This window comes from Lissotriton vulgaris, chromosome 2_1 (assembly GCF_964263255.1).
Source record: "Lissotriton vulgaris chromosome 2_1, aLisVul1.2, whole genome shotgun sequence".
NCBI classification, from domain to species: Eukaryota; Metazoa; Chordata; class Amphibia; order Caudata; family Salamandridae; genus Lissotriton; species Lissotriton vulgaris.
Window position 1 is genome coordinate 179,753,857 of NC_141687.1, and position 24,482 is coordinate 179,778,338.

General features: G+C 41.8%; 1 protein-coding gene across 1 annotated transcript in view; it reads right to left on the bottom strand.

The window, feature by feature from the left end:
* Positions 1 to 22,376, bottom strand: part of VPS37D (VPS37D subunit of ESCRT-I) — a 172,770-nt gene extending 150,394 nt beyond the window's left edge. The window contains exon 1 of the mRNA XM_086954695.1: positions 22,146 to 22,376. Within this exon, the coding sequence (XP_086810821.1) occupies positions 22,146 to 22,376 (231 nt within the window). The remainder of the gene's footprint in view (positions 1 to 22,145) is intronic.
* Between the last annotated feature and the right edge of the window lie 2,106 nt (positions 22,377 to 24,482).

The following is a 24,482-nucleotide window of genomic DNA, read 5'->3' on the forward strand; positions in this document are numbered from 1 at the left end:
AGAGTTGTTAGCCTGCCTGCTGAGAGGAAACCAGGAGATTATTCCGTTTACTCACCAAGGTTGGGAGAAAAAAGTGGCACTGTAAGCCGACGACCTGATTCTATTCACCAGTAACTTAGTAACATCTTTCCCAACAATCGAGGAGGTTATGGCTCAGTTCGGAAAAGTCTCTAGATATATGATAAATCATTCAAAATCCGAGATCATGGAATGGAATTACATCTCAAATAACCCACTGGCAAAGGAAAAAATAAAGCATCTCGGTACAGAGCTGGTAAAAGACTTACAAACCCTAACCAATGTGAATTTTCACTGAATTTTTAGGGAAGTCAGGAATTTAATCAAATATCTACTTGTCCATGGGGCAAGTTGTTACATAAATCTACACGTCCTTTAACAAAATCCACTTGTCTCTTGTGTGACATGTAATGCGGCGACTAATTATGGCAGCAATCTCATTATATAAGAGCTCTGATATAGCCTCTCTGATTATGACAGGGGTCAAACCATAGTTAGGGTTGAATACTGAAAATTCCCTTATGCTGTCACGTTTCTGCATATCTACATACTGGGACTGTAGTTAGTGGTAAGCAATAGTTCCAGGGTTCTTGTGAATTCATAAAAGCCATATATATCTACACTTAGTGCAAGGACATATACCATGGTGCATTTTTGAGACTTTCTTTTTTAATTGGCCCCCGAATTAGGTCTGGCGTTAACCAAGACCTTTTGTGTTAATTAACATTATTTCTCTCTCTGTCCATCGGCTGGCTTCACTGTGAGTGACAGCATTCTGCTCTTTCACATGGAGTATATTGGTGCACAAAGTAGTTTTATACAGTGCCAAGAACTACTGTGGCAATGTGTGCTTTTGAGACCAAACAATATTTTTGCATTTGCCAATGTTTGTTATAACGGTGAGGGCCTGGCAGTTCCCACACCAATAAGATTTTACAAAAAACATGCCAAAACAAGTCACACATTGACAAAACCAAAAAGGCTGACCACCAATTTCTGACCTACTGGCTTTGCCAATGCTGGTTTATTTGTTTCTCATAACCTTATTGAAACTGGTTACAATGATTTTCCATTACGAATATTTTTGGAAAATACTAGCATACATCAACACATTTTACAAAATGATGCTGCAAAGAAATGGTATTTAAAATTTTACACTCGTTTAGCAAATTCTTTATCCTACTTGCATTTTTTGGTGAAGATTTATTTTGAAAGCAAAGAATCCTCAATCTTGCTTTCAAGCTTCTAGAAATATTTACAACTAATCAGAAAGCATTCTGGGAACATTATACAAAGCTTCATAAAGCTAAATTTTGAAAATGTCTGTACACATTTTTATACTGGAACAACTGCCAGTAGTGCAGTCCGAGCTTACATTTACTTAAAGTAAGAGTGTGCACCCTAATAATACAGGCTTTGCATTAATGAGCCATAAATACAAGTTTGAACAGCAGTAACACATGGACAGAAATATTACCTTAATTGCAGACATTACCCTTCCCTGAACGATGATTTGGTGCTGTAATGGCCAAAGGGTGTGTACTGTAAGAGCCAAAGGGTTTGTGCTGTAGGCGGTTGGGCCTACTTGTCCCTAAGACAAAACACACATGAAATGTTATTGCCCTTGACCCCAAACAATATCTCCTGGGCGTCGGGCTGTAGAAATTCCACATCCCTGATGGATACTCCTCAAAGTTTGGGGTGGGCTTCCGCTAACCTTTATGGGGAAATCCAACATAATCAAGATGTCAGTCGTGCCAAAGTTTACTTACATCTTTAGTGCTATACCACTTGAGTACAAAAAAGAATAGCTGAAAAAGCTACAATGGGAGTTAAATATGGGCCGTGAAGGGGGCGAGAATAGCCTGAAGAAAATTGAGAAGGAAAAAAAAAAACGAACAAGGAGGAATAGCAAGTCCCGATCTGTGGGAATACTGCAATGCATTTCAATTTAAATATTTAAGAACATTACTGTACAGCTACGAGGCCTAACCTGCATACATGCAAGTGCTAATCAAGAAACATGATGATCACTTTTTGTATAAATATGGGCACCCCAAATTCTTCAAAAAGATAAGACTGAAGACTCTATAGTCAGCCGCAAAAGTATGGTTCCGGATAAGGAGTACACTGAAAATCCCCTATTAAAGTGACTTCGCTCCAATTTGGGATTCACCTGGTACCCAGAGTGTCTTAAAGACAGACTAGCGATTCCCCTAAAAGAGGGAGGAATAAACAAATGGTGCGAAAATATTGAGCAGAATTCAATCATGAGCTGGGAAGCCCTTGTAATCAAAAACAAAGGTTCCATCGCTAGATTTAAAAACTATCAGTTACAGAATTGTGTCAAAGGGAAGAGGAAACTGGCACCAGGGAAATCGAAAAGCTATTTCAGGAAAATAAGACTCCTGAAAAAGAAGTTTCTTGCTGGTACTAGGCTCTCATTCAAGCTGGGGAAACATAATTTTTAATTCTAAACTAGATATGGGGGAAAGAACTGCCGAAGCTGGATATACCACACATATGGCAAGTATCTATGGCTACATGCTGGCACATAGTTAAATCTGCTCCTTTAAGAAAGAAAAAAACTGTTTACTACCCAGAGCATACTGGTCACCGAGAAAGCCATCGAAGATCAACAAGCAAATGGTGAGATACTGTCCTAAGTCTGGGGAGGAAAAAGCGGACGACCTCCATGTGTTTCAGTAGTGCCCCCAACTCGAGCAGTTTTAGAAAGATGTGGGTAAGCTTCTCTCTAGTCTTCTGGAACAACCAGTAGTGGTAAGCACAGAACTTGTTATTTTTGGGATAGGCCATAACAGCACAAGCTATCCGAATTTTGACAAAGAGTGGGTACATTTACTTTTTTTTTTACTAATACTATTAGCCAGGATTGAAATCTTAGAGAATGGTGATCCTCAATACTAAGAGTATATAACTTAGACAAGAGCGGGAAAGTAAGCAAGAGACATAAAATAACTTTGGGTTTTTCGGGAAAATTTTTATAACCCTACCTGAATAAGGCTTTTTGATGTACAAGTCCAATGATTAAAGCAATGGCGGGTAGTCATAAGGACTAGCTCCCCCCCAGTCGGTGCCAAGTTATGGTTGGGAAACAAGCCCCTCACCCCTACCTCCCTCCCCCCCCCCCCCACCCCCAAGGGGAAGGGCCGAAACTCCTCTTTTCAACCCCAGACCCAAATTATGAATACAAAGGAGAAACATAAACCGGACCCAATAGGACAGGTCAGGGCGCCTCAGACACACCCCGTTCGTTAACATTGCACGAGGAGGGGAAAAAAAACAATATAAAAGGGTGCAATTTTTTGTGAGGCAGACCTACTGATATTGTTAAAGGGTCAGAACAAAAAAAAACAAATTGGAGATATTGGTTTTATCAAGGAGTCAGTACATGAATAAATATATAAAGTAGACCTATTATTTATCACAGTCACCAAGAAGTGTAATCAGTTAAATATTTCATAGATCACGCACTGAAATGTTTATCAAAAGTGATGGTCTTAATTATTTTTAATAAAGCGGTTTAAAAAAAAAAAACACACACACATCTTTGGGTCTTTCCCTTAACAGATGTTCGGCCACAGAGTGCGTTCATAGAACCAACCACAAGGTGTCCCAGAAATCCAGCAGAAGAGTAAGCAGCTCAAGCTCAGAGTGCTTTAAAAATATATGGTAAACTCTCCCGGCATCATGGGTTAAATGACACAGGAGATTTACAGCTTTTTTTAAATCTTTATAATGTTGCTAGAGCTCTGCTGCACTGTCTGCCGCACACCACATCATTAACCCTTTCGATGCTGATGACGAGCTCAGCTCGTCATCACCCACGGGTGTCGTGTGCTGATGACGAGCTGAGCTCGTCATATCTGCAGCAAAAGAGCAATTTCCAGCACAGCGCAAAAATCCCCGCAGCAGCCATGTGGTTAAACAAATGTTTGGTGGTGCCCCTGCTCCTTCTGGGGGCCCCACCAGGTTCCCAAAAAAATATAAGTAAAAAGAATTTGCAGGGGATTAGGGACGCTCCTTCTCTGGAGTAGTAAATGATTAGCGGCTACTGACGCTCATTTATTATTCCTTTTTTAAATATTTTTATTGCGTCTTGTAGATTGCTCAGCTACCCCAAAGGTTTTCTTGGCGCTGGACAAAGGTAGGGTGGATCGAGCCCACATATTAGAACAACCAGGTCTTCAAGTTCTTACGGAACAATGCAGCTTTGCAGATATTTTGGGAGGGAATTCCACAGCTTCTGGCCCAAGCACGCAAAGGACAGACCTCCCATGAGCGCCAGGTGAATTCTAGGCACTTTGCAGAGACTAGTTGAGTGATCCAAACGTGAGAGCAGGCTGGTAAGGCACCACCAGATCTCGAATGTAATGTGGGCCTGTGCCGAATCTGGCCTTGTGCATGTATGATAAGGCTGTAAACTGTTTACGCTTATCCATAGCTAGTCAGTGGAGCTCGCAGAGAAGATTCGGCACAGAAAGCTGCCTTTTCTGCTCCCAGATACAAGCTGTTCCTGTAGTCAGTTCTTGAAAGAACCAAGGCTTGGATCACTGGTTTTTGGGCTGACAGTGGAATCACGGATATGATTTTTTTTACATACTTTAGCACTGCAAAGTATGCGGAAGCTACCTTGTCTACCTACGGCTTCATTGATAAGACTCTTGTCCAATCAGAGGCCAAAGTTCTTTTCCTTGGGAGTCCGTTCCGGAAGGGTCCCGAGAGCTTACGGCCCGTGCTGGGGGCCCCATAAAGGAGGGTGCTTGCCCAGGAACATAAACTTGGTTCTCTGGCCGTTGAGCTTGAGAGCATGGTTACTCATCCAGGTAGAGATCCTGCTCAAGCACAAGTGCATAGCTACGGTGCTGTATCCCTGTGCCGACGACAGGGAGAAGATAATTTGCTTGTTATCTGCATACAAGAACAGGGTTAGTTTGCAGCTTTCTACCACATCTTTGGGGGTTGGCGGGCGTAGATATATGTTGAAAAGCATTGGGCTTGGCCCTGGGAACACCAGACATGAGGGCACGCGGCTCTGATCTGTCACCGGCTGAGAAAACCTGGAATAAGCGGTCTTCCAGGAACTAGGTCATCTAGGCTTAAGCTGTTCCCTGGAAACCCAGTGTCATCCGCATTTCTAGAAGGATGGAATGGGACACAGTGTCGAAGACCGCACTGAAGATCAGCGCAGCTGTGCTGCCCTCGTTTAGGAGTCGTCTCAGGTGTTCTGTGACTCCTAGGAGGGTGGATTTGGCGCTGTGTCGAGCCTTAAAGCCCGAATGCTCAGAGTGGAGAATGTTTTGAGCTTCCACAAAGGCGGCGAGCTGCAAGTTCACATGCTTCTCTAATACTGTGGAAAGGATGGGCCCCATTCAAATCGGTCTAAAATTAGCCCAGTTGGTAGGGTAATATTCTTACTTTAGGTGCCCACCCTGAGCACCCAGACTATTTTTTTATGCTGGGGGCTGCAGGGGAGACCCACATCCCCTGCTGGATCCCCATCAGCATCCAAACTGTTGTTAATTAAGTCTCTACGAAGCATTCTCTCTGGTCATGCGAGATCTGCACTTGCCTATGCAATTTTAACATAATTTAAATTTTCCAGCTGGAAAGTAAATCAAGATCTTAATGCAAAAACCCATTAAAGCAAAAATGCATTCATAACTCTAGGCCTGGGAAACAGAACGTACCTGCATAGAACAGCTGACCTGTTGAATGATCTGCCAGAAATAACCCACCTCTGCCCCAATTTACATCTTTTCCAAAAGATGTTAAAAACGTATCTGTTAAAACTAGTCACAGACAGTATCCTTCGCAGCTATTAAAGGCCTCTTGGTCAACTGGCATTACAGAAATACCTATTATGATAGGTGCTGCGAGCAAGAAGTTCAAGACTGTAAAATAAAAAAGTATGATGGAAACCAGAGGAATCAAAAGGGTGCCACACGTCCAGAGGGTGCCCCTGCCAATTGAATATGACAACTGTCCTCAACTGTTCTGGAGAAAAAGGTCTTTAAGCCGGACGCCACAGAAGATTTCCTGTTTGGACTTTTCCTTTAGAGATCCGTTTGAGTAGCTACCAGTCTCCTCGTGACTAGTGCCCATTGTCACTGTCATCAACCACAGGATCCACAGTACTCCAGTTACCTGGAAAATTTACCTTTTTATGCAGCCACGTTTTTGGGCCTAAAAAGTTACTTTTTTCCAGTGGGTGTGAATCACAGTTCACTTTTGGGTCTCACCTACATACAGCTTTTAGTGGTCTGTTGTCAAAGACATAGTGAACCATACCAATAGTTGCAGTGGAGCTTTGGGCCAATCCACTGCTTACCACTGGCCAGCTTTCTGGTCAGTTTCATTGCTCGTATTTTATTCAATGGCTTTCTGTCGGACTGCTCAACGTGATAATACACAAGAAGGGGGAATAACGCTAGGTAGATAAGTTATTGACCTCATATCTGTTTGAGAAAACAAATAAAGTAACTAACACAAGTCTTCCACTCTTGTGGGGTCTCCTGGTTCCTCAGGGTTCGTCCTGAGCCTCGTATTCCTCTTGATTGGCTCGGAAACAAAAACAAAAGAAAAACAATGTAAGACGTGGGAAAGACAACGATTCCTGGTTTTAGGGAAGGGAGTGCGAGGGGAGATTCACCCGGATACCTACACCACGTGTTTTACAGAGTGACCTCCTGTTAAAAAGTCCCCGTCCCCTGCCCAGCAAACCCGCTGATCCTGGTCCGTCCCTTGCTTAGCCACCCGCCTCCTGGAGAGTGGTTAGGCGGCGCGTGGTCCTGTTGGCCTCTTGGCGTCGCCTTTTCGTCAAGGTTGGCATCTCCGCAGGCGTTCCTCTTCTCCACCCAGGAATAGGTGAGGTTCGGCGTTTCTCCCATCTCCCTCGTCTCTCCGGCTCTCCTCCCACTGACTTACGCGATCATCACAGCAACCAGGGCTCTTCTTTGGGCCGGCTCAGCTTGCGATAGGCCCGTTGAAGGAAGCGTTACAGGCCACTCCCCTCGTGGCTCCTCCTGCTGGCAATCGAGGTGTTGTTTAAAGGGCCAATTCCATGCCTGTATGCGAAGGGACAGTACGTCAACTGGTGTCTCCTTAGGAGAGTATGGCACTGTAGTTAGTTCATCGTCATCGGTCCCCTGGCACTTTTTCTTCTTGTGTGTGCCACAGCCCTGGAGAGCAGCTTCTTCACTATCTTTTTGGCTGGATGATTTTTATCCTTCCATAGTAGGAACTACTTCTTCCTTTTTCTTTCAGCACTCAATAGGAGTGTATGTGTTTTCTTGCTCGCTCCCAAATGTTTGCCCTTTCACATTACTAAAAGTTTCTGGATTACCCCCATTCTTCAAGCTTGCCATCAGTAAATGACAGTGGGCTACCACGGGATGCTTTGGTTACATTCAAATATCACCCTTCATGTCCATTAAAAAGGTAGGTCGCAAACTTCTCTTTCTAAAAAGTGTGTCATAGCTCTAAAACGTTTGGGCACCACTGCTATAGTGCTTAGCACTGGAAATAACCATGGTTTTACATTTATACTGATGCTGAACAGAATCAGCAAAAAGCACTGGCAGAGCCAATACATCTATACTGGCAAACCCAAAACACGAGACCTATTTGATTTGTCAATGCCCGTTGATATTTGTAACAAACTCCTAGCCGTCTTAGCTCAAACCCTTTAAGCCTTCCCTGCTGTAGATCCAAGGCGGTTGAGAAACTAAAGCAAAGGTGAGATAGATCACAGATTTTAGCAATCTGTCTGGCACCTTTATGTTGGGAGGGTTGGCACAGGACTGTAAACAAAGCAGAATCCGAAGTACTGAGACCAACGCTCTCCAAGGAGAGTCAAGAGCTTACAATCATCCTCACACAAAGGATACCACTGTGCCACTGGGTGAATGGAACCATGTCAAAGTACAATACACCTCTTTGAGGTAGTAACCCAATTACAGACTAAGCTAAAAACTTCGTTTTTATTTGTATTATACTTTCTTTTGTTCTGTTCAACATTTTGCTGCTACAGAGCCTTCATATATTTTAAAGCCAGAGCTCTGAAAAAACTGTGACAAACTGTCATTAGATGTATAGGTATTACAGTAGTTGACTCTCAAACCCATATCCCCTTCAAAAGTGAGCACTGGCTGCTCGATCACTCTAGTATTTTGAGGGGAGACAAACAAATTGCAATACCTGGGATCCAGTGAGCAGTGCAAAAAGTACTCAAGGAACTGGATACCAGTTTTAACATTCATTCACTAGAAAATGTCAGTAACCACTAAGGCCCACATGGCAGTAGGAAACGGCCATCATGAGATGTCGGTCAGGTAGTTTCACATTATAGGAAGGATACACACACAGCTCTAGGAATACTCTCCACAGCTTGTGCTGTAATACACAATGCATATGTAGACAGCTACCAGAGCCTATATCAATCATTGCTGGTATGCACACACCAGGATCGTTGCATCTATTATATATGTATGCATTTTGCTGATCAACTACTGAGGTGTTCACATTATCAACTTCCTTTTAAACTAATCTCCGAGGCCATTTTTCATGGACTAGAACGATTACTCCTCTTAACCTCTTCACATCAACTTTTATATTAGATCAGTCGAATTCAGGAATGAATTGTTCGGGTGCAATGTTGAGCGAGGGCCATGAAAAATATGGTGTTATTCAGCACTGTATTGAACTTTACTAGTTTATCAGAGAGAAAGGATCTTCACTGTCTACCAATTAATTGTTTGGTGTACTCAACTACAATGCAAATCCTTTTAAACGCTACCATTGCCTTGGAAATAGTTTTAATGGCTGGTATTTGCAAAGCCTACTAACCGCCACCAGGATCAAGCCTTGGGTGGACACTTAACATGTTTTTGATCAGTGTACTCCATAACATGTACAGTAGGTGTCATACATTGTGTAATCCTATAGATTGCATTAGCATTGTGTTTCAGACATTCCACGTCCAGGCTGTACACTTTAAACTATCTGATAATTACATACAGAGCACACAGTCACCTCCCCACCACCTCCAAATTTCGATTACACTGATCATTAGAACAGAAAAGGGGGCGGGTTGGCGATGATTTGCCACTCTGAATATGCCTGAAAAGTTTAGGGCGAACAATTCTACCGTGATAGAGAGTTTTTATTATCTTCTCAAACATTCAGCTCTTTTTGCCTTCTTTGGTGCCTCAATGTACAGGCCTCCTAGATACACTGTTTGCTTATTTTTCCATCTTGGTAGGTTTTAATATTAATGCCGAATTAGCAGCTGTGCCTGATGCCTTTCAGATCATTGATGCCTTAGCCTACACATGTAGCCTGCTACACTTTGCATATGGGCTTTACCGATCTTCCAGATTTACAGACTGGAGTTCCAATACGATGGACGGACCATTACCTGATCCAGCTACCTTTCTCCTTCCCTTCTAGGACTCCGCCCTGCACGTTATGCTCTTACAACTTGTGGCTGTGACACAAAGTGGATGAGGCCAATCTGGCCAATATGCTCTTGAAGAATACCCCACCATTCAAAGGGGGTCATGAACAAGTAGCAATTTTAATAAATAACTGGCTTTCTGCAGCGGTGAACTCTATTGCTCCAATTACATGTAAAGCCTCGGTTAGATCTCGCCTTTCTGCTTATTGATTTATGATCAGCTTAGTGGCTGGAAAAAACAGAAGTAAAAAAACCCAAGCATCGGATGAAATTTTTTTAATCAACAGATAAAGAGGTATATAAATTGGCTCTGAAGGTCCATCATGGTACTATACATTAAGTACAAGTTAATAATTTTGCTGACCAGACCCCTTCAGTTTCTAAAACTCCTAAAGAGATCTCAAAAATAGTTCGGTCTTTTCTTGCAACCAAAGCATGTACACGCCATATAAGCCCCTTCTGCAGAGTTATGAGAAAGTCTATTTCGCAAGAGAAGATTGAAAACATCTATGTTGATTTTAATGAAGATGTTAACTTTCCAGTTAAAGCCAGAGGTAATTTACTGGATTGCTTGCCTGGAGACATGGTTTTATACATACTGCAGCATGATGCACACTGTGAAGAGACCCCTGTGAACTACTTCGATGCTGATGACGAGCTCATCTCGTCATCAGGCTTACCTGCCGTGTGCGGATGACGAGCTGAGCTAGTCACGTAACGCGGTAATTTCAAACATGCCGCACACAGCGGGAAAAGCCGCCGCAGCGATGCGGTTGAAAAAGGCATGCTTGCCGGAAATAGCCAACATTATCACTTTACTTCCAGATTATGCAGTTGACACCCTGACAGTCTAGAAGATAGATATCAACAGTTTATTAAATTTCAGTCTAGAGATTCTATTCACATCTGCCCATATGAAGTTCAGATGGTTTACCTTCAAAGTGGAACCAGGAAAAAGAAAATCATTGTTTTGCAATCTCCAGGCTGTCTGCTTTCTACTCTGCTGAAGATTTCTGTATTTATCTATGCTACATCAGCCACGTTCTTAAGACCTACACATCCCCAATTTTCTGCCCAGCAGAAATTAGGCCTCTAAGATCAAACATACATACACAGATTCTTAAAAACTTATGAGAACATTCTGTCAGCAATTGCAAGTCTTCAGTAGCTTTTGATATCAGCACACACTAAATTTAAGACTCTCTGCCTCACCCACTGGTTAATAATGGGATACATAAGCTACAATCTATCTCAGCTGACATTTTCAGGAGTATTGCTTAGCCTGCTTCCCTAAATTTACTCAGGAAACCATCACAAAATCCAAGAACGGTGGCAGAAGAATGGCTGTTCTTTTGTATAGTCTGCCTGTCTACCTCCACTGAACACATAGATTATCCAACCTTTAGCAAGAAGCTGAAGAGCCCTTCTGTTTCAACAGCACCTTTCCATTAAGAAAGCTAATGACCATGTGCTTGTTGCTACCATTCAGGTTCCTACTCGCTTATTTTGAATAGCTCGGTCTTGAGAAGCTTTCTGAAATGCAGGTGGCACGTGCATTTCCGTAAGTGAATGAGTTGTTTATTCCAGTAGTAGGCGACCAAGTAAGAGAAAGCTCTATCACTGGAGTGTGTTTTCCTAATTCAGAGAATAGTAAGAAAAGCTTTGACCATAGATCTTAAAGGTCTGGCCGGCTGGTAAGGAATAAGCTTCTCAGCCAGGTAACTGGGACCTTTGCCATTCAGTTTTTCTGAACTATACAGCAAATTTTGCAAATTATTCTAATGCGCATAGATAGCCAATGAGGCAAATGTAAAAGGTGGTGGGGTGGAGGGCGGAAGAGACTGATCTGTCCAGCATATTTTGAATAAGGCGGACAGCTGTATTTTGCACTACTTGAAGTCTGGCAAGTAGAGACTCATTTGTGGTGGCTAGGAGGGTGTTGCAATAGTCCAAGCGAGTGATCACTAGTGCCTGCACTAATGTTTTGCACACCGAGAGTGGAAGTAGAGGAAAACCTCTGTGCAATAGACTCATCATATAAAAGCAGGTGCCAGTATCTGATCTTTCATAGTCAGGGTCTGGTGCAAGCGTACAACCAGATTTTTTACTGGAGATTTGGGGGCAGTAACTACGCCTAAATCATTTGGCCACCTATCCGGAAACCAGAGCTTTAGGGCTCTGCCAAAGAGCATGACCGATGCTTTGCTAGAATTTTGTTGAAGAAAGTTCTCTGTCATCGAAGCCGAGACAACGGTCATCTCATTTACAAAACGGGTCTTTTTTCATATTGTGGGAGTCTTTATCAAAATAGATTAAAAATTGAGTGTTGTCTGCATACGAGAGAGGTGTGAATCCATAAGCTCTGATGATTTTAGCAAAGGAGGCTATAAGGATGTTAAATAATGTGATGCTAAGAAATGAGTCTTGAGGCACTCCTTTGTTGAGCTCTAAGGTGCGAAATCTAAACGGACCTAGTTTGATGGTCAAGGTTCTCTGTGATAGGAAGCCCATGAACCGTTGCAGAGCTGTGCCACAAATATCTATCTCCTCTGGTCTCAGGAGCAATCTAAGATGAGATACCATGTTGAAAGCTGCCAAAAACATCAGGCAGCACTAACAGTGAGGGCCGATTATCATCCTGAGAGCATCAGACATAGTCCGTGACCGCTATGAGAGCAGTTTCGGTATTATGCATGGGTCTCTATTTGGGCAGTAAAACGGTCAGCTCAATAAAACGTCAAAAAGTCATCAGGCTAGTTTGACATTACAAGTGTTAAGAATTTTTCTTATGTATGCAGGATGTCTACAAAATATCTATATTGTCTAATTCTGAAACAATCCACTTTGATTATTTCAAAGTTTGGATCCATATGAAACAATGCAGGAGTCGTCCTCAGTGCCGGAGGTTACCTCATAGGCATCTAAAACAAAAGTTCACACAGAACCTGCTGAAAAAACAAAAGATCCACAGGGATGTGAAATTCCTATGGCCAGACGCCCAGGACATGTTACTTGGGGTCAAGGGCAACAAGTTTTTAAGTTTATTTTGTCCTTGGGACAAGTAGGCCCAACCCCCTGCAGCACAAGCCCTTTGGCTACCAGTTTGCAGTACGACATTTTGGATCAGGAAAGGAGACTATCTGCAGTTAAGGTAATATTTTGCCCATATGTTACTGCTGTTCAAACTTGTATTTATGGTACATTAATTGAAAGCCTTTATTATTAGGGTGACCACTCTAATTACATTTTGTAAGCGGCGACTACACTGCTGACATTGGTGCCAGTATAAAAATGTTTGTATACGTTTTCAAAGTTTAGCAAAACGAAGCTATGTATAATGCTCCCGGAATGCTCTCCGATTTGATGCAAATATTTGCAAAAGCCTAAAATCAAGATTGATGATTCTTTGCTTTCAAAATAAAATGTTCATAAAAAAAATGAAAGCAGGAAAAAAAAATGTTTTTGCTAAACTACTGTAAAGTTTCAGGTGCCCTTTCTTTGCATTATCATTTTGTAACATATGTTGATGCATGCTAGTGTTTCCCAAAAATATTCATAATGGAAAATCCGTGTAACCAGTTTCAATATGATTAGGGGAAACAAAAATAAACAAGCATTGGCAAAGCCAGTGGGTCTGAAATTAGTGGCCAGCTTTTTAGTTATGTCAATGTGGTGACTTGTTTATGCATGTTTTTTGTAAAACCTTATTGGGGTGCGAGCTGCTAGGCCCTCACCATTATAACAAACATTGACAAAAGGAAAAATTGTTTTTTGGTCTCAAAAAGCACACACTGCCACAGTAGTTACTGGCAATGAACAAAAATACTTTGTGTGCCGATATGCTCCTTGTGAAAGAACAGAATGCTGTCAACTCACAGTGAAGCCAGCCGAAACAGAACTTTAAGAAACACAAACGGTCACGTCAACGCCAGACCATATTAGGGGCCCAATTATTAAATAAAATCTTAAAAGTGCACCCAAGTACATGTCCTTGCATTAAGGGTAGTTATGCAGCTTTTGTGAATTCCCAAGAATTTACAGAAGTAGGACAATAAAAAGTACTCCTAGAAAATATTTGTGAACTGCATTTTTCTATGGGCAAATATGCATGTGTAGATTTGCTCATGCGAAAATCTGAGTGTTTGCAAGTTCACTTTCCCTCCAACCACTTTTTTCCTAACCCTGGAAGAAGGTTTACGTCTAACATTATCAGGAGTAAATTTCCACATTTCTATGTATGGAAATATATTAGAAAAGAGTTTTTGATACCCTTAAAACATGTGAGTTAGTAGGTTTGCACCGACTCAAAAGGGCAATATGACCCTGGAACTATTGCTTACCACTACCTTCAGCCCCAGTATGTAGATCTGCGGAAATGTGGCAACATAAGGGGATTACAAGTATTGAAACACTACTATGGTATGAGCCCTGGCATAATCAAGGAGGCTAGATCAGAACTCTCATATAATGAGATTGCGGCCATAATTTGTCGCTGCAGTACATGGCACCAAGTGGGCAAGTGGATTTTGTTACAGGACAAGTAGATTTATGAAGCAACCTACCCCATGGACAAGTAGATATTTTATTAAATTCCACACCCCTGCTCTGAGGCAACAGTTGGAATGAATCACTAAACAACAATTACAACAATAGGGTTACACCTTCCATGACTTAGGGAATAACTGAGAAATAAGTCTCCCTTCAACTCGTCAAATTCATCAGCAATGAAAGACTAGTAGTAGTCCACCAATCTGGATTCTGAGTTAGTCACAGAATTGAAATGGCTTCTTTGAAAATACTGGACGACATCAACCATGTACTCGAGGAAAGTAAATCTTGCCTCTTTTTTTTACTGGACCTAACAGCAGCTTTCGACACAATCGATCACTCTAGGCTACTAAACCTACTCTAATATTGCTTCAGATTCAGAGAAATAATCTGCAAATTAATTGCTTCCTTCCTCTCCAAGCACTCTCATATTGTAAATACCAACAAAAGTAACTGATTGAGCCCCTACCATATATGGAATGCCTCAAAGATCCATCACCCCAACGCTCTTCAATCTCTATGTAGAACCACTTACCAAAATCTGCAAACATCGCTATTCACCAATATCCAGACGACACCCACATTTATTTAAAAACAAGATCCTCACCTTAAGAAAAATCTTACTCATTATCCAAACTCGGATGGTAATTATTTTTCGTACTCTCAACCCAAAAATAAAAAATAAAATAAGAAATCAATCTATTCTCTCTCAAAGCAAATGAAAAGTGTCAACTTGGGACTTCTACAGCAAATCGATCTGTCTGACTTAACCCCTACTCTGGCATCATTGGTCTACTCACTGGAAATAACACTAGACTCCTCATGTACCATGGTCCAACTCATTATTAGAAAAAGTGCTGAAAACAGCAAATTTCTAACTTCATAAGATAAAGAAACTAAAACAAATTCTACAACCGGACCGCCTAAAAACAGTCGGCCATGCTCTTTTACTATCCAGATTTGACTTTGGCAATGTTGTTGTAGAAGGAGCATCACAATCTGTCTTGTGCTCCACTAAAAGCGGTCTTATATGCTGCCAGATTACACATTTCAGTTAAGAAATTCAACAACATCTCTCCAATACTTGTGGATCTGCACAGGCCCCCTAGAGGGGCAAGAATTAAATTTAAACTGGGATGCCTAGCATTTAAAGCAATCCTTGAAAAATAAACCATCCTATTTTATATATTTTCTTCAAGACATCTGGTGGTTTGACGATCTTGAGAAGCGGAGAAAAATTTTCCTGAAAACACCCCTCTTCTGAACCTAATGCTCAACAGCATTCCTTCTCAGATGGAGCCTTTTCCTTCTGACATTTCCTACCTATGGATATCAGAACTGGGACAACCCTACTCACATTCTGAAGCCTGCTAAAAACTGTTCAAGCTATATCTGACACAGTAATTCCCACATTTCTTGCTGTATTAACTACAACCTCTCCTAACTATCTGAACAGTTGAAATCTGTGTAGACCATCCACCATCCTCTACCCTGTTCTCATCACCACCTTTCTCTCCTTACCTACTATGCTTCAACTAACCCCTGCTTTCCGTTAACACCTCTCCCCATTAAGTCTTCCCCTGACTTCACTCTTCTTTCCACAACCTATTCTTGTTGATATTCTTACTAGTAATGAGTTAAATCAACAAATGAGTTCTATACAAGATATTCAGTTGTGTTCATTGTTAACCTGTAAAGCGCATCAGTACCTTGGGTGTGTGCTATAGAAATCTGCTAAATAAGTAAATAAATATCAAAAAGATAAATGTGGCTGTGTAATGAACAGGAGAAGAGAAAGAATGCTCCACGTGTGGCTTTGTTTAAATTGTAGATTTTAAGGCCTTTTGTATTATAAACCAGAAGAAGGGTCTCCCTTCCCATTAAAAACCCCTCCATCAAATTCCTTACAGGGAAACAGATCAGTTGCACTACTTTTTAGGGCTCTTTCAAGAAAGTCCATATATACAAAAATGGTGTCCCCATTCAAGCCACAAACCTGTTAACTCCCCTACCCCGGGATATCTATGATATCAAACACACATTTAAAGACAATCAAGAGGGATACTATGGAACCTGGGAAGATCGTTACAAGTGTGTCATTACTCCAACTGTGTGTTGCATGTTCACACTAAAAACAGAGAGACAATGCCAGTGTCTTGGTAACCTTTCAGTTCAGCTTTAAAATTTTAAATAATTCTTTACACTTTACAGAAGAGCTTCAGTTCCCTCTTGTTAAGAGAATGACATTCGGTACGTCCAAAGAAACAGGGATAGACCTTAGGAGCACGTAGCTCACCATAACATTTCCCATACACATATGAAGAGCCCAATCATCCACCCAACTAATTAGATTTCAGGCAAGTAAGCAAAATGGGAAACATCCTTTACGACGCAACTTTTACCACGCAGTACCTTTACAACGCAGGTTTTTCAACGCAAGTCATTACAACGACTTGCGCGGGGGGGCCGTTCTAAGATAGGTAATAGTTTAATTTACTATCCAACACCTTCCCTACTATCCACGGGGACTGGAGTTGGAATAGTAAATTAAACTATTCACTATCCAGCACCCCCCAACGCAAGTCGTTGTAACGACTTGCGTTGAAAAACCTGCGTTGTAAAGGCATGTGTTGTAACAACGTACATTCAAGCAAAATATCAAAGCTGCCAATCACAACAATGTCTAATATAAACAAAAAAGTGTGCTCTTTCACTCAACTGACCACCCATTTCAGTGGTCTGTCATTTTAGTAGTCTAACGCTCACGATGCCCCCAGACCTCTGAAAATGTCATTTGGAAGAACCGGTCAGTGGCAAAGTCTCCATTGCCATAGTTGAAAACAAATATGAAGTTCAAAAACTGAGCATGATGGTGCATATTCTTAGTTGCTAACTTCTCTTCTCTTTCTTTGAGAATAAGATTAAAGATATTCTCAGGTCTCACTTCCAACCAAGCTCGCAACATTCAATGATTACTCCTTCACTAGCATCAGAAGCTGGTTTGATCCCCTTAACGGCATACTCCTCCCAGGCACTTCTGGATGATATAGGTCAGCTATCAGTAAGAAATCTTCTTAATATTGCAAAATCCATCTCATCTGGCTCTCCGCTGAAACCGTTACCTCCTAGATTATGGAAATTGCTATCTGATTACCTGGTTTCATCTCTAGCAGCTACTTGCAGTTATTCTCTGGAGGCGGTCAAGGTGCCCCCAGATTGGAAACTATAAAACTCCCCTTCTTAAAGAAGACTACTGCTGATCCGTCTGTGCTCGGTTATTATAAACTCATCCCCCTTTTGCCCTTCCCCAGTAAAATCTTGCCAAGCTATGTAGATAAGAGACTCTCCAGAATTCTGGAGGAGCACTCCCTAAATGATGAGGCCCAATTTGGGTACTGTTCTTTTTATGTCATTGAAGCAGCCTAGCACACACACTGGTTGATCTGCGAATGGCAGCTGGACAAGAGTCATCAGGTAGCCTTAGTACTACTAGACCTGTCAACTGCCTCCAACAGAGTCAATAATGACCTCTCAGTCTCAAGACTGCCAGAGATAGGACTTCGAGGAAGAGTTCTGTGATGGCTGGCATCCTTCTTGGAGAGAAAGAAGGTTGCAAGCAATTCACCTTCCTCCATTTTGCTCCTACTTGAGAGTAATAGAGCAGAGAGTCTCTTAGAGTTCTTCCCTTAGCCCTAGCTTAGTAAACATGTATTTAAAACCTTTGGCCAAGTTAAATAGATCGGATGGAATAAAGTTTGTAAATTATGCAGATAATACACAACTAATTCTCAAACTGAGTTACACTTCACAATCTCCAATATCTTCATTTCATGAATGGACGTGTGGCATCTCCCACTGGCTGAGGGCCAACTCTCAAATTCAATGGAGAAAAAAACTGAGGTCATGAGCGGTTTATCAGAGACACCTTTGCCTGTTGTCTTAACTTCGGACTGCCTGAGTATAATTCAGTTCCGCTTACCACAACTTCCGTTCGGAATCTATGAGTCTATATGAAAAGTGATCTCTCACTCTCCAGTCATGTCAACAAATTCGTTCCTAGATACTCTTCCACTGGCACAGCTCTTTTAAAGCTCAATTGGCTTCTGATTAAGGAAAGAGGATCTTTCAAAGCACTCTGTTTCTGCCATAAAATCCTGAATCAGAGAGGTCCCAGTTCCCTACTCTCTTTGACTAAACCCTATCACTCTAATAGGTGTCTTAGATCCTCAGGGACTGCAACGACTGTGAGCCTAATAATTAAACAGAGCACGAATGGGAAGTTAGCTTCCTGGCCGCTAAGCTATGAATTAACTTCCTCTCGACCTGAGAATGGAGCCATCTGAACTCCTGTTTCAGAAAACACGTAAGACCTGTTTTTTCTGGCAAATCTGATAGTATTGGGTAGGTTTCTTGAGGCCTCTTTATTTGGAATCCTGCGAAGGGACACTGAATGGAGTACCCAGCCACTTTACAAAACTCCTAACATTCCAAAAATGATGGATTGGAACGGTACCACGAGTGATTGCCAGAGGTTAGACTCATTGCAAGCATTTCTCCCATCAATTTTTGTGTTTGATGTAATATCACTCTATTTGCACAACAGGATAGATGCTTCCCATCTGTGATGTTAAAGAGGTGTTCACAGAAAAGTAATGCTTTTCGGTTTTGTAATATATAACAACAAACCAAAAATTGTTGCTGTCAGTCTTTCCTTTAATGTAGTACTACTCTCACAAATCTGGAAGGATGCTGCCTGTCAGTGGGGTAAAACAGACCTAGTAATACACTAGAATGAATGCCGCCTTCCTGTATTATAGAGAAGATCTCATGACGGACTATGATAGGGCCACACTTGGTTGCCCATTACTTGATCTCCAAGTGACCTTTGAAATATTCAATAGTGCATTCTGAAGGATGTTTAGTAAAAGCCATCGCACTTAAAGAGACAGGCCCAACTAAGAACTTTTTTTGTGAAACACACCCGCCATCCTTAAATGGAATCCTCCACAAAATTAGCAGTACCAATTATGCCAGGCCTCAGGGCTCCTCTCATCAACCCTCTTTAACTGATAAATGTCCACACTGGTTCACAACATTAAAGCCTACATCATTGCCTATTATGTGAGTGATAGTGAGACCCAGTTCAGTTTCTGCCTAGAATAGCGATCTGGGAGCCACACTGCACACTGGGACCCTAAAGCACTACCAACCCTACATGCATTAAAACGCAGCAGTGGTGCAAAGACAGAAATCTGTTTGTTGGCCCAGTTGACCCAACACAGAGTTCCCTTAACTGACTGGTCGTAATGGGACCCCTTCAAGTGGCTGTATAAAACCTTTGCAAACTGATGTTGTTCAACAGTGACATCTGTTCACATTACAAGTCAAAAACTAAACATAAAATGTGTTTTAGCTTCTTAGACTGATGGAAAGGGTCTTCAGGCTTCTATAAACAACTCTGTAAACTTACTTCAACCTCATTAACTCAATGTCCCACTTGCACTAATGCATCTACATGGGGCCCCCAGTTAAGGCACTCTAAAAAAAGAGGCTTTTCTCTTTGTCAACCGGACAGTATTACATACAGAAGAACTTCCACTTACTTCCAAACTGAAAAAGAGCACAGTTAAAAGGTGCAGATAGTTCATCACTTTTTCTACTCCTGAGTTACCTAACCAAGGGCTTTCAGTCTTGCAGGTCGTCTAACGTCACTTGCTGTGCTCGTCCTTTACATCTGCACAACCAAATACAAGAGTTTTGTGGGACAGTCACTTGAGACTCTAGGTTATTTTCCCACAATACCTAAAAGGTCAAATGGAAATCCTCAGATTTCACAGTGATGAAGATTCCCTTAGTACACAGTGTTGAAGATTCCCTTAGTACATCTTGTCTATGGGCCCATCTGAAATTAATCTAAGGCACACACCTCTACATCGTACTTAATTAACAACCCGACTCATATGGCAATGAGTCACTTAAGACCTTCCCTAGCAACTTGCACACTAAAAGAAGAAAGGGCAAGGCCATCAATGAACTTTGTTTGTTGACCAAATCTCCCAAAATACATCTGTGATATAAAAAGAGGACTTCCAGTAGTCATAGCAGTCAGGCCTCCCAAACATCATAATCCCTGACTGAACTTATGCAGTCTTGGCTACTTTTTGTCAATATTACTCTCGCTATGATCCACCTGGAGTGTTCCGAGGCATTCAAAAAGTACCATTCAGTATTACAAAAACTGTGAATAATTATATATTAATACATAAACGCACATCTAAATTGACACGTCAATGCTGTAGTGTCCTTATATTCGAACATATACCTTAGATTAATACAATGCATCTCTGCTGTATTGTAGTTATATTTCTGCTCACTGGGAAATACATGTTCTGTTTAGCAATATCCATACTCCACCAATAGGGCAGCCAGACTTTTAAATACACCTTGAGAAATGCTGATGGCCCAGAATACAGTTTTATTCCCATAGCAGGATAGTTGCTTCCTGTGTTACAACAAAGTTACAGTGATACCCGCTAAGACAGATGCTATCAACTGTTCTGCTACATAAACATGTTCATGAAAACTGAATGGAAGTTTGCATGCCAGTGCTGTAATAAAAGGCATAAATTCTCATGCTACTACAGATGCTACATGACTTTTCGATACTTTTGTCATGTTCATATACCAGAATAGTATGGCCAGCCTGCAACGTTTCAGAATTAATATATCCAGGATGCAAGTTGCCTGCTTGTACTGTAATACATTAACAGATACACACCAGAAAGCCTGCCCTGTAATGCAATTATATTTCCACACATTATGTTGAATGCTACCAATGCTGTAATACTTACATTCACATACTGATTTTTACAGTATGTACTGTAATACAGTTACACACACGATGATTAATTTTACAGTATTATACTGTAATATAGTTATACACACACATTGATTAATGTTACCTGCTTGCACAATTGAACGAGCAATATGCAAAAACAACTGGATGCAAGCTGCCTGGTTGTGTTGTAAAACAGTTGCATTCTCAGCCAGATGCATTCTGCCTGTGCTGAAAGATGGTTATATACACCCATCGGAATGGGTGCAGCTGGTAACATTCACCTTCCTATAATACACGAGGTCCCCTCGGAGTTGTACAGTATGTATATTCAAACACACCCCGATTCAAGAACCCAGGCTGTGTTTTAATGAAGCCATATTCACACAACATGATATAAGCTCTATAGCTGTGCTGAAATAGGTTTGCATTCAAACGTTAGGACAGATGTTGCCTGTAAGAAATATGTATACATTTACATCCGAACAAAAATTGTGTCATTGCCCCCATACAACGTCATATCACAAATTCCCTCCCGTTTATAAAATCCCAACTCATTATCTCCCCTGTCCTGTGCCCTCTCCTTACATGCTACCTACCACCTGTTGCCCTAGCTTGCCCTAGTCCTGGGCTTCCCTCATATGCTCTCCACGTGTCCTCTCAAAACCCCATTTATTTCTCTCTCGTATGGCCAGGCTGACCCCTTCCATGTCTTTCCTTTTCTCTAAATCCACTTGTTCAACATCGTATCTTTCCCCATTCTAGGCCCCCATGTTGCCCCTACTACTTCCTCTGGCTAAGGCTCATCCCCTGCCCCCTACTGCGCCCATGAAGCCTGTTGCTCATGTGCATTCTCTTGCCCCACTCACGGTCCTCAGCAAGTAGGCCCTTCTGTTGATCATCCTATGCTTCCCACTAAGGATCATCTCTTGCCCTCTCTTAGCAACCTCTCCCGTTGACCCACTCACGGCGTTCTGTCCACCTCTCCCCCTGGTTGCCCTTCTCCTACCCCACCTGTGCCCCAAGCTCCACCTGCCTGCATCACATTCCCGTCCCCCCTGCCCCTGGTTCCCTCTTTTGCCCATCTCATATGATATGGCCCTCTTCTCTTCTTGCATCTGCCCCCTACTGCCATGAACTATCTTCTCCCTTTGGCCCCACAAGCTCTCTCCAGGCCCCTCTCTTGCCCTTCTTCTATGCCCCATCCTAGCTTACCCCTGCTGCCCCCTCTTAGCTGCCCGCCTCCCCTGCGCCCCTCCCCCTCACCTGCCCGCTAAGCCGCACGATTCTCTGCAACCTCCGCTCGTCTCCCAGCAGTTCCCGGAGCTGGGTGTTGCTCAGGGTTCCCAGGCTGCCCCCGGGGGGCGGCCCAGGCTCGGGGGGCCGCGGGAGCTGCGGCTGCGGGAGCATCTCTCTGTGTACAGGGGGCCGGGTCCAGCCTGACTGCATAGCCTCAGCCAGCCACCAGGGGGAGCCCGTGCCGCGCACAGGAGCCATCCGAGGCGCCCGTGGAATGATGGAGATCCAGTAGGGGGAGCTCGTTTTCTTGTCGAGTCCTCCCCTTACGAGCCACCGTATATTTAAGAGCAACATATTTTTTTGAACGGGCCTTTCATTACGCAATCCGTTTCCCGCCACCTTGGAATTGTGTAAATCTAACACTGTGCTCTTTTAATGATTATAATGTCTAAATTAAAGCAAAGATTTCCATTATCACTTGTATATTTTTCAACACATTATAGTAAGCAGTATTTTGCACTATAAATACTTGTTTTTGCCTGAATAGTGTTTTCTTCTTTTTGTTTCTTAATTAGGCCAGGACGTACTCTTCCGAGCTCTATTCTTCGTGCCAAACGTGGTTTTGAGCTGCTGAGTCCTTTTATTGCTGAGAAGCTGAAACTTTTCTGGGCTGCTTTAATTATATCTAAAACATTTGAAGATGTCCTCTTTGTTTGCTTACAGGTGATGTAAGAGCGCTTGCTCCCACGCTCGTCCTTTTTTTGTTTCTGTGCTCTGAATGGCCGGGCACCTTAGGCTGGTACACAGCCTAGTAACATCTCATCCAATCAAAGGTGAATCCCCAAAACACGGGCCAGTAAAGTATTGTTCAAGCTTAGGGCTGTGTACGCGGTGGGGGTAACCACCTGCCAGCTACCCTGAGCAGAAAACATGTTTACGAGAGCGAACTTACAAAACAAATAGCAGGGTGGGCTCTCTGTTCAAAGGAGGTGACGAAGTAAACTAGGTTAGGTGAGAACTTTTCGAGAGTTGTTACTCGTTTTATGTAGAAAGAGGCAATTATTCATCTTATTTCATGCAATTTATTTAACAACGTGATGTGTATTGAGAGTTACAAAATAACAGATGAACACTTTCAAGGACGTCTTTGAAATCTGGTCTGTTGACGTTTCTGAACTCTAAACTGATTATTCAGCAGAGCCTTTCATTAGACAATTACCCCTTTAAGGACGGCGATAGAAGAATGCGATCTAGAACCAGCATTCATGTCAAAATTGGCTATAAGTGAGATCAGAGGGAAAAATGGGACACCATATTTGCTATATTTAGGAAGTTTTAAGGCGAGAAAGCAAAAATAATATACTTTCTAGGGAACGAAATTGGGAACCCTCTACCTAAACTGGAAGTGTTCTTCCTAAGATTATTCGTAGGTAACAAGGACCCCCTGAGTAATTGGATATGATAATTCCAAGGTCAGGGATAAACAACACAAAATATGTAACAACCTAGGCAATTCAATACTTAATGCTTAATAGGAAGAAAGCATAACTAGACAGAAAATTAAATGACTTTCGGTTTATTCTCATGAAAAGATAAAAAACAATGATTAAAAATTGGTTCTCAAATATAAATAATCACATAAGAAAATCAACATTACATAACATCGCAATAACATTAAAAATTACAGTTTCTTTATATAAAAAAAGAATTTTATCAGGAGAGAGCAGAAAAGTGGCATAAAATGCTTCTTGACGCGCGTTTTGGCGACCAGCGCCTTCTTCTGGAGTAGCCACGAATAATCTGATAACAAAAGAATTTTAAAAATAACATAAGCAACAGTTTTTGACATTTTATTCGTTAAAAACAACCATTAGATAAGACAAGTCCCTAGAAAGGTCTCTAGAAGCACTGATTCTGATTCTGCACATTACAACATGTCTCCCCTGTTGTCACTCAATAATACTCAAAAACTAATATTTCATTGCGTTCAAAAGGGCCTAATTTCATTGCTCATTCTTGTTCACCTATGTTCTTATGGGATGGGGTCAAGTGAATTAGACATAAAAGGCAACAGGTCTTAATCGGTTCGCTAGTCATATTCATAACCAATAGACTTCTTTTATACCTATATTATATATTCGAGGATAACAGTTATTTGATGATGGTTGATGATAACTAATGTACTCTTATCATTTTTAGTTATATTTACTGCAATAGCAGTTTTTAAAAAATGAGGAAAGATGATGTAATCCGTGGTTTAACCATCTCTAGTCCACGGATTACATCATCTTTCCACATTATCTTTTGATCTACACTCGTAAGCATCATCACTGTGGACATTTGTATCTTGGATCTCTGGTAATT